The sequence below is a fragment of the Mytilus galloprovincialis genome, chromosome 12 (assembly GCF_965363235.1).
Source record: "Mytilus galloprovincialis chromosome 12, xbMytGall1.hap1.1, whole genome shotgun sequence".
NCBI classification, from domain to species: domain Eukaryota; kingdom Metazoa; phylum Mollusca; class Bivalvia; order Mytilida; family Mytilidae; genus Mytilus; species Mytilus galloprovincialis.
Window position 1 is genome coordinate 66112401 of NC_134849.1, and position 11762 is coordinate 66124162.

The 11762-nt window shown below is 32.4% G+C and overlaps 1 protein-coding gene across 1 annotated transcript in view; it reads left to right on the forward strand.

Annotated features, from left to right (window-relative positions):
* LOC143054589 (uncharacterized) overlaps positions 1 to 7813 on the forward strand; it is a 62873-nt gene extending 55060 nt beyond the window's left edge. The window contains exons 8-10 of the mRNA XM_076227601.1: positions 960 to 1147; positions 4098 to 4309; positions 5348 to 7813. Coding sequence (XP_076083716.1) covers positions 960 to 1147; positions 4098 to 4309; positions 5348 to 5360 — 413 coding nt within the window. The 3' untranslated portion in view covers positions 5361 to 7813. The remainder of the gene's footprint in view (positions 1 to 959; positions 1148 to 4097; positions 4310 to 5347) is intronic.
* Positions 7814 to 11762: the final 3949 nt, after the last annotated feature.

Sequence of the window (11762 nt, forward strand, 5' to 3'; positions counted from 1 at the left end):
TTTACTTCTAAATATAAAAAAAGATGTGGTATGATTGCCAATGCGACAACGGTCCACAAGAGACCAAAATGAAACAGACATTAACAACTATAAGTCACCGTACGGCCTTAAACAATGAGCAAAGCCCATACCGCATAGTCAGCTATAAAGGGCCCCGATATGACAATGTAAAACAATTCAAACAAGAAAACTAACGGCCTTATTTATATAATAAAATGAACGAAAAAACAAATAGGTAACACATAAACAAACGACAACCACTGAAACTCAGGCTCCTGGCTTGGGTCAGTCACATACATAAATAATGTGGCGGGGTTAAACATGTTAGCGGGATCCCAACCTCCCCCTAACCTTGGACAGTCTTTTGATTTTTGTTTTAGGTGAAATAGGACCGTTTCCCCTGACAGTTTTTTGTTACTGAACTCGTTTCCTTATCGTTAATCTACGAAATACATTATGAAATTTGGTATTATAATCTCCTCTTACAAAGGTCTTTGCACTTGTTAAATTTTATTGTTTCTTAATGTTTGCTAATGGAACGAACAAAGAAGAAATGGCAAAACAATATCATGTTACGAAATATAAGTAACCGTTGATACCTTTTCTTTGTACACCTTACTCTAATCTTAGTTGTTAACGATGGGTAATAAAAAAACAAAAAATTACCATAATTTATTATAGCTCTTTTGTTACAAACACAAAAATCAAAGAGATGATAAAAATTTTAAAAAATTGAGGTAGGTCAGTAAAATAAGTACCAAAAAGAAGACAGAGAAAAAACAAACATCAATTCATATAGCAATATACAGATGATAAAACTTCAAAACCTGTATTTGTATCAATATGTATATAAATTTAATAAAGATCTGGACGAAATTCTCTACTTAATGATTCAACAGCGCATATATAGATCACATCCATGGACATGCAAAAGGTCACTCATTGCCTTTCTATTTTAGAGCTAGATGTATCAAACCTATCAAAATGTCCACGTGTATACTTTACGATCAGCAAGCCAGGTGTGATAAATGAAATGATACCACAAAACTACCATGGTAAAAGCCACATTCTCGTGTCACTCCTACAGGACTACCGTAGAGGATCGACCTATGGACAACTTGTTCCTATTGGCTTTGGACTTTACAAGGTAAAATTTATGCGTGTCTTGTTAGAATTGTCCCTCCTAGAAAAAAGTGAAGTAACCGAAATACCGAACTCCGAGGAAAAGTTCAGATTACAGAGTCAGTAACCAAATGGCAAAATCAGAAGCTCAAACACATCAAACGAGTAAATAACAAATGGCATATTCATGACTTGGTACATGTATTTTCATATGCAGAATATGAGGTATTAAACCTGTGTTAATAGAGTTGAAAATAAAATTTCATTATATAAAGAACGATGTGCGGACAAAACAAACAGATATGATATAACTGTCCTGAATACATTTGGTTAACATAGAGTACTAAATATATTGTTGTTTTTTTTTAAACTTCATTTAATTTTGACTTCTTAGTAATATTTATTTGTTCTAATAAGAATTATTAACATTATGTGTCCCTCGAATTTCCATATAATCGTTATTCTAATTAGGTGTCAATGAGACAACTCTCCAACCAAGTCACAATTTATAAAAGTAAACCATTATAGGTAACAGTACGGTCTTCAAAACGGAGTATTGGCTCCCACCGAAACAGCAAGCTATAAAGGGTTCAAAAATGACTAGTGTAAAAGTATTTAAACAGTCTAATCTATATAATAAGAAAAGGAAACAAAATCAATAAACGACAACTACTAAACATCAGATTCCTGACTTAGAACAGGAGAAGACAAATGACGTGTCTATTATTTAAAAATGTTGGACATATTTCTTTCTTTCAAGCAAAGTTTTGTATAAGATGACAAATAAAGGCAACAGTAGTATACCGCTGTTCAAAACTCGTAAATCTATAGACAAAAAACAAAATTGGTGTAACAAACTAAAACTGAGGGAAACGCATTAAATATAAGAGGAGAACAACGTTACAACATTAAAGTGTAACATACACAGAAACGGACTAAGCATTAGACAAAATCCGATGAGAATAACACATATAACATCAAAACCAAATATATGAATTTGGGATAGAAAAGTACCTTGACACGTCTTATAGTAATGTGAATTCACACTCAAATATAAGAGAAAGCAAACGACACAACGGAAACACAACATCAAAATGTTACACACACAGAAACGAACTATAATATAACAATGGCCATAAACTATCTATGCGTGTTGAAATGTGAAACTATTACAAACTAAGGTTTTAATTAATAAGGTACAATATGATAACATAATTCAAGGAATAGGTCAAAATAGAACAACTTAGTTTGGTAAACTCAATACTATGAACTGACTATAAAGATTATGACTAGAAATAGATATCGATATAATTCCTCGTTCTATTTTAAGGTTGAATTCATTAGTTATGATTAATGTTGATATATGATCTTAACTGTGAATTATGTTATCATATTGTACCTTATTAATAAAAACCTTAGCTTGTAATGGTTTCACATTTCATCAGGTACATTCAATATGAATAAAAGAATGCATGGCACTAAGTCTGATTAAGACATAAAAGTACAATTAATTTACAAAAACACACCAATTATATACCATGTACTACATTTGTAATCATAGTTTACTGTTATATTAAAAGGGTCACATAAGGTGTTTTTTTTTAGATCATAGTGCAATTGTAATAATGATATCCGCGATATTGAAAAATAGATTAACAAACAATCGAACTCCAAGGGAAATACAGATTGGAAAGTCCCTTATCAAATGACAAAATCAAAAACTCAAACACATCAAACGAATTAAAAACAACTGTCACAGTCCTTAATTGTAATTGGTACAGAAATTTCGTTACGTAGAACATGTCGGATTGAACCTTGTTTTATAGATAGTTTAACATCACACTTGTATGACAATTGCATAATTGATTTTATATATTGACAACAATGTGTAGTAATAATGTTAAAAAATAGGGATACATAACAGCAATTAACATTGTGTAATTATCTTATTCACTATGAAAAACAAAATGTCATATAGACAAAGCACATATTAGCAACAAATAAAGAGAAGACTTCAAAATTAGACCATAACACAACAAATCATTGGCGGAATGCATACGTACCAAACCATGACAAAAGAATATTACCAAAAATTGGCTAAACAGTATAGGTTCATAATGTATAAAAACAAAAACAAGATCACCACAACACTAACTTAAGATTATACACAATATCAGTACCTTGAATCTAAACTTCAAGACCATCTATGTCAAAGTGGTCTATTGTTTTTACCCTCCGTAATTCAGGAGGCGTTTGCCCTGTGGACGCACTGGGTGTCGATCTTTTGAAGCTCAAGTAATTTTCCCAGTCTGCGTTTGTTACCTTGGAGCGCTGAATTAGTGAATGACATTACACGTATGTTTCATCATAATACGTTATTTCGATTGGTTAACAGTAATATCGTGTCATTCTGAAATGAACTTCATTTCAAATTGAAATGTAACATCAATAATGACACGCGCTTCTACAACAAAGTGCGCATGTAAATACAAGGAAATATTGATAGAAATCGTGTTTTCCATTAAACATGTTAAATGTAATTATAAGTATTAAATGCTTCCGCTTTTAATACCAAACGTACTTCGGTCAACGTTTTTACACCCAAATAAATTTACAAAAAGAAGCATCCAATTCTTAAATAAATAATGACAAAGGTTATAATACAGATACGGTTTTTGTGATAGAAAATTAGCAGACAAATCGTCTGAAATGAGCATTATTTAAAAAATCCAAGTAAAACTGTCGCATCAGAAACTGCTTAACATTCTAAAGTACCAGAATACAGCCTGAATTATTGTAGGTGCTAAGCTCACTCTTTAGTTCCTGTGAAGTGCCTTAATATTTGTTTTGCATTTTTGTATGTCTGCTTTCAATGTATTCATTGGTATCTTCTTATTGTACAAATCTAATTGATGTTAGTCATGTATGAATTGTGCCTTTTTTCAATTTTTGTTTTGTTATTTTAAATTTAAAAGTGCAAGACACCAGAGTGTAAAGATTTCTCGAAATACAAATACATAAACAGATGCGAATCACATAACGATGAAAGGGAGATAACTGTCCGATTTGATCTTGAGGAGGGAAGCTATGTAGTTGTGCCTTACAGTCAAGTTCCACAGCATGAAGGAGAATTCTTACTGCGAATACTCTGTGAGAAAGACGTGTTATGTGGTACAAGAAATGGATGGTAAGTAAATTCATATAACATTCTGTTATTATTCGGTGAGTATAAAAAAGAAGATGTGGTATGATTGCCAATGAGACAACTATCCACAAAAGACCAAAATGACAGAGACATTAACAACTATAGGTCACCGTACAGCCTTCAACAATGAGCAAAGCCCAACCGCATAGTCAGCTATAAAAGACCCCGATAAGACAATGTAAAACAATTCAAACGAGAAAACTTAAAGGCCTTATTTATGTAAAAAAATGAACGAAAAACAAATATGTAACACATAAACAAACGACAACCACTGAATTACAGGCTCCTGACTTGGGACAGGCACATACATAAATAATGTGGCGGGGTTTAACATGTTAGCGGGATCCCAACCCTCCCCCTAACCTGGGACAGTGGTATAACAGTACAACATAAGAACGAACTATAAAAATCAGTTGAAAAAGGCTTAACTCATCAGATGGACAAAAATACAAGTGGTGTGGCCCGGTACTTATACATCCCGACACAAAAAGACACAATGAACAGATCTGAGAGTACTCGCAGTTATCTGACAGCTAGTTCAAAGCCACTAACTACTAATAAAAAATCATGCATCTTTTTGGTAAAGGATGGGGTATCGAAACCTACAAATTTCACACTGCCACATGTATATGTGCTTCTCCGAAGTTAATACCTGATCAGTGAATGTCTTTTTGCACATCACACAATTTGTATTGTATCTTTGAGAGATACGTGTAGATCAGCAAAGCCTTTGTGTTAGTTATTCACAACATTTTTCAAATTGGGAAAATTGGTATATTGCTTACATTTGTATTTCTATTGCTATGCTGCCGTTATAATTGGTTACATAAATAGCCTTTAATTGAGAACAGAAAACATGCACAAGTTTTATTCCCAAACATGCTAAATTTGTCATTGATTGTGAAGAGAGTTGTTGCGAAACGAAATTGACATTACACACGATTAACGGTGCAAATTGTTTATAGGAAGTATCCCAGCTGAAGTATAACTATCGTTCATATGTTTGTGTTATATTTTCAGCATTGTGTCATAGACATTTGACCGATTGAATACAGTTTCTTTGAAAGATATATGTTGAATAGACGATTTGAGAATACATTCTGCTGGCGGAATGATTTACATTAATCTCGTACCAAAGTGCTTTAAAAATATACTATTATACAACGTTGTGGAGTTATTTAGAAGTTTAATATATAAAACAACACATATTCATGTTTATATCATACCAGATGTAATATTTGAAATTTCATTTAACATTGTTTTCTATTGTGTATTCTGTCATCGATGTTGTTTTATTTGGATTGTCATCAGTCTATTACCAATGTTATTTCAACTGATCGGGCGGAGCTGATATTTTAATTTGCATAAGGACAATATATTTGAAGATGTGTGTGATAAGCCGTTATAATTATCATTGATTTCCAATCAACATTCAGTGTCATCAAACGAATTTTACAAAAGAATGACTCAACACTTCATTGATGAGTTTACCCCCAATACACCTATATATTGAGACAAGCGAACCGGTTAAACCCCGCCCAGTCAAGTCAAATAAATCAAGTTATAAGTTACAAAAAAATAACTTCTTTTACTGTACGGGATCACATGCTTTATAGTTAGTGCTCACTTTGCAGATGAGCTTAGGTTAAAGTTTGTTTTGTCAGAATTAGTTTTCATGATTAGGGCTAGTGTTGAAAAGAAAAAGTAAGGGTGAGTTGAGTATAAAGTCCTATACAAATGTACATTGTATTGGTCCCCTTAGGTAAAAGAAAGTTATACATTCTATTCATTATAAAGAAAAACGATTAAATAGTCACTGACAATTATACTTGAAAAATGTTAATCACACAATTAATATTTAAAATATGGTAAATAAACGCGATATATAATATTATGACACTTAAAATCGAGATAATCATAAAAAAATAAAAGTCAATCTACTGTGGATTCATTATTATTCGTTGGCTACCAATTTTAATTGGTTTCGTGGCTTCATGTGAACCACGAATTTAAATGTTCATATAAATTCAATTTTATATAGGCTTTGTATGCAGAGATTGATTACAACACGACATCAACGAAAATTGATACCCACGAAAATAAATGAATCCACAGTTTAAGTAATTATATCTTTCCTTCAGGTGTTAATAAAAAGTCTTTAAGAGACCTGTCCGAATTGTATGTTTTCATGTATGATTTCCGCCGTTTATGTACCTATTGCCAAAATTGTCTCATTTTTATTCTTCTCAATACTATTTAATTAAGGGTACAAGAAAATGCTTTGAGATATATATTGATGATTGATTTTCATATAAAGACGTTTTAATTTAAAATTTCAGTTCAGTTATTGTTCATACTTAATGAGACCAAATATTTTATAATGAATATCAAAATGACTATTTTTGTTTCATATTTTAATTTTGTCATATATTTATCATATTTATCATTTGTATGGTGTTATAACAAACTCTTGCCAAACTGTATTTCGGAATCATTTATTAATAACGTATTTTTATAGAATGAACGAGGATTTGTTTTCGTATGAGGGGGACCATTACTTTTATCATACATACCCCTCTTTTTTATTTACTTTGATTTTCTATTTAAAGGTCACCAAAAATACATAAAGCTTAAGTATGTTCTATATCCCGCCAAAGTGTCCCTATTGTATTTTTTTTATATTTTCTTGTTCATCATAATATTTTTACATATTGTTATTTCTTCAAATGTTCATATTGTGTCTAGGTGCTTTTATATTGGTGGAAGAGAAATTTTATTTAATAGATTAAAGTTTTTTATATTCAATACCAGATTTTTATTCAACTATATTGTTAAATTTGTAAAAATAGACTTTATGGTTGACAAATAATTGATAGAAATGATTTGTTACAAATCGTTACACCTTTAAGAGAGTTACAATACAGGCGGTCAGATAGCCGTACAGGTAATAGGTAATCTGTGCACGCATTTTAATCTCTCAAATGATTATGTCTACTTGTTTGATGGACAGGCTTGTTTGAACAAACTGATCTGAATTAATATGGTTGATTGATTATATGTGGGTATAATTCGCGTGAAAATGAGGAAATGAGGTTAAACGAAAAAATAAGCAGGATAAAATTTAGAAGCGACAGCATGACCAATGCGATCAAAGGCTCAACTTCTAATGCAACTAAAATATGAAATTTTAGAACAGGTGCATTTTTCTTTTCTTTGTTCGAGGTTGCAGTCTTGAGAAAAGAACATGTCAACACTGTATTCAAATTGTATTTGCTATTCTTCTACGTTTTATTTGTATACTGCAGTTATATAGACAGAAAAGAACGTAAATTACCATAAGTCATGAAAAATGAAGAAAAGATCTATATGTCTACTTGAATTCTTATTGATAAAATGGTGCAGTTTTATTTTAGCCAATGAAGATTGATTTATATTGTATTCTTTGTTATAAATGTTATATTTTTCCTACATGAAATAAATGCATGTGTTATGAAACGTGTTTTTCTCATTCTGTAAGCAATACTAGGCCAAACGAAACGCAAATCGTTAGTAAAATATCAACTTTGAATATAAAACAACACCAAAATAAACAAACCAACAAACCGACTCCAAACATAGCAAATACAAAACAAACATCGAACATATTCAAAACAAAACAAACAAAAAACAATAAAAACCGCTTGATTGTACAGCTTACACATACTGTTTACACAACAACATGTACATCTGTATGAAATCTTCATTATATTACATTTTCGCGTATCATCAAGTTGAGGTTTGTTATGTTTAAGTAGTCCTCGATCTTCAGATGCCAGAATAGTCGTCAATTATTTTACTGATTGTAAATATGCATGGCGAGTTGGTTGACTGTAATGGAATAACTGTTTCACAGATGATATCAGATATGTTCCTTGTGTCGTAAACACAATCCTCTTCCCTTTCATGAATGAGACCTACCGAATTAAACTTTTTACCGGGTTTGTAATAACATGCGCAACACGACGGGTGCCACATGTGGAGCAGGATCTGTTTACCCTTCCAGAGCACCTGAGATCGCCCCCAGTTTTTGGTTTGGTTCTAGTTGCTTAGTCTTTAATTTTCTATGTTGTGTCATGTGTACTATTATTTGTCTGTTTGTCTTTTAATTTTTAGCCATGGCGTCGTCAGTTTATTTTCGATTTATGAGTTTGACTATCCCTCTGGTATCTTGTCGACACATCCGGTTTTGTTATTTTTGTAGTTCATGAGATTTCCTTATTTTTTTTATACGCCCGTCGTCTTTTAGACGGGACGTATTATGGTATACCGTTGTCCGTCTGTCCGTCCGTCCGTCGTCCACACTTCGGACAATAACTCAAAAACACTTTCACCAATTTCCATGAAACTTTGGTGAATTGTTTATATCTATTGACGTAAGCTCCCTTTCGTTTTTTTTTAATTTCAGATTTTAAGTTTTGGATTTATGGGGCTTTATTCATAAAAAAGGGGGGATTTTCAACACTTCGGACAATAACTCAAAAAGGCTTTCACCAATGTCCATGAAACTTTGGTGAATTGTTTATATCTATTGATGTAAGCTCCCTTTCAATTTTTATAAATTTCAGATTTTAAGTTTTGGATTTATGGGGCTTTATTCATAAAAAAAAGGGGGATTTTCAACACTTCGGACAATAACTCAGAAAGACTTTCACCAATGTCCATGAAAGTTTGGTGAATTGTTTATATCTATTGATGTAAGCTCCCTTTCAATTTTTATAAATATCAGATTTTAAGTTTTGGATTTATGGGGCTTTATTCATAAAAAAAGGGGGATTTTCAACACTTCGGACAATAACTCAAAAAGGCTTTCACCAATGTCCATGAAACTTCGGTGAATTGTTTATATCTTTTGATGTAATCTCTCTTTCAATTTTTATAAATTTCAGATTTTAAGTTTTGGATTTATGGGGCTTTATTCATAAAAAAAGGGGGATTTTCAACACTTCGGAAAATAACTCAAAAAGGCTTTCACCAATGTCCATGAAACTTTGGTGAATAGTTTATATCTATTGATGTAAGCTCCCTTTCAATTTTTATAAATATCAGATTTTAAGTTTTGGATTTATGGGGCTTTATTCATAAAAAAAGGGGGATTTTCAAAACTTCGGACAATAACTCAAAAAGGCTTTCACCAATGTCCATGAAACTTTGGTGAATTGTTTATATCTATTGATGTAAGCTCCCTTTCAATTTTTATAAATTTCAGATTTAAGTTTTGGATTTATGGGGCTTTATTCATAAAAAAAAGGGGGATTTTCAACACTTCGGACAATAACTCAAAAAGGCTTTCACCAATGTCCATGAAACTTTGGTGAATTGTTTATATCTATTGATGTAAGCTCCCTTTCAATTTTTATAATTTCAGATTTTACATTTCTGTGTTATGAATTTTTATGCTTAAAAAAGGGGGGATTTTCCAATTTTGGATCAATAACTAACACTTTCACAAAATTTTATGCAACTTTGAAAAATTGTTTATATCTATTGACATAAGCCCCCTTTCCATTTTTATAAATTTTAGATTTTACGTTTTCTTAAGTAATGAATTTTTATACTTAAAAAAGGGGGATTTTATGAAACTTTGGTGAATATATTAATGTTACATCCCTTTTGATTTGTATATATATTTCTAGTTGATCATATAAATTCATTTAAAGCATAAAAGACAAGTTAAAAGAGCAACGGGCGTATCATGCGCTAAAGCGCAGCCCTTTATTTACTGATAACTTGATCGGCTTTCTTCATCGATTTATAAATTTGAACATTGGTAAAATACTCTTGAAGAAGGAGACGAGATTTGATATATTTGCTATTGAAATGGCAAGGAAACGATACAGTGAAAACATAAAATGCATGCATGCATAAGAGTTCAATCCCGGTTTATAAACAAATTTTCAATATATCATGTGTTTGACTTTATAACCTTTTCGATTCTAGGAAAGTAAAATTTGAAACAAAATACAAACTATCTGCCATCAAAATAAATCAAATTCTTTAAAGGACACAATCACTTGAATATAAACGAACATCAATATTCTGTTATATTGATTGATTGTTGGTTGCTTACCGTCCAGTGGCAAATATTTCATGCATATTCAGGACGAGAACAAGTTCACAATAAATACAATAGGTAGGTTGTTGTAATAGAGGCCATCTAGGATGATGGTCGGGGAAATTTGGACTGCCACTGGAAAATGAGGGTATATTGGATAGGGACAGAAATTTTGCCTTGCAACAGGCCACCTACGGACCCCTCAAAGAGTTGTTGCAAGGGTTTTTAACGTGCAATGAGTGTGGCACTCTCTTTACACGAGGCATCGGATTTAACGTCCCCTTCTGACGGACGTGACTGCGAACTTGATACATCCCGCACAGCCAAACGGACGCCCCACTTCAGCAAGCGTTTTACTGCCGGTCGGGAGAAGACCAAGTGACCATATTTCTATACCCCAGTCACCCTTGGGGTAATATATATTCTGTTATAATAACTAAACTTACTATGTTGAAAACCTACCTATTGATTAAACTTATAAATTATATAAAAAAAAGAACGAAAAATAGTACAGATTAAAAATTTTTAAAAATCCATGATTGGCTGATTTAGCTCTAGATCTTCACTTGTTAGCTTTGTTCGTTTCTTTTTGATGCGACCACCCTTTGCACAAATATTCTCCATTCCAAACATAAAGACAGCTTGACCTGATTTTTTAACAAATATTTGACATTCCCATGGGAACCAACTGTACGTGCTCCTTTTCTTATCAACTTGTTCTATATTCAGGTCACTTCACACCAGTTATAGTCTAAAATGGCCTATATCTGTACTTATTTTGAATTGGTCGAAGTTGTAGTCAATATCAACCGACCCAATCTTGACCATACTCGACTGCACTGATTTGTTCCTGACCCTTATACATGTTATATTTGCCATCGAAAGGAGTCTAATCTATTCCGCGAACCGTCTGAAACAGTCTTGAAAATTGAAAATGGAAACGGGGGAATATGCATATGTCAAACAACAATCCGACCAAGAGCAGAAAAAAACAGCCCAAGGCCACCAATGAGTCTTCAACACAGCGAGAAAATCTAGTACCCGGACACGGTTGTCAGAGGACCCCTTAAACAAAAAAGGACGTCACACGTTACTCTGAAATATATAAATGAACCCATTGTCGAGCTAAACTTGACCAATACTCGACCAGTTCTCGATCTATTACGTAAGTCGGAACCATATACTCGACCAAAGTTAAGAACCAGACCCGACCAAAGTTTGAACAATATTCGAACAATCTGAACCACAGTTGACCCAAATAACAAGAACGTAGTTCTTAATTTTAACTGTTCATACAAACATCTTTTATTGACATGACAACATCCACAATAACGTAGATATTTT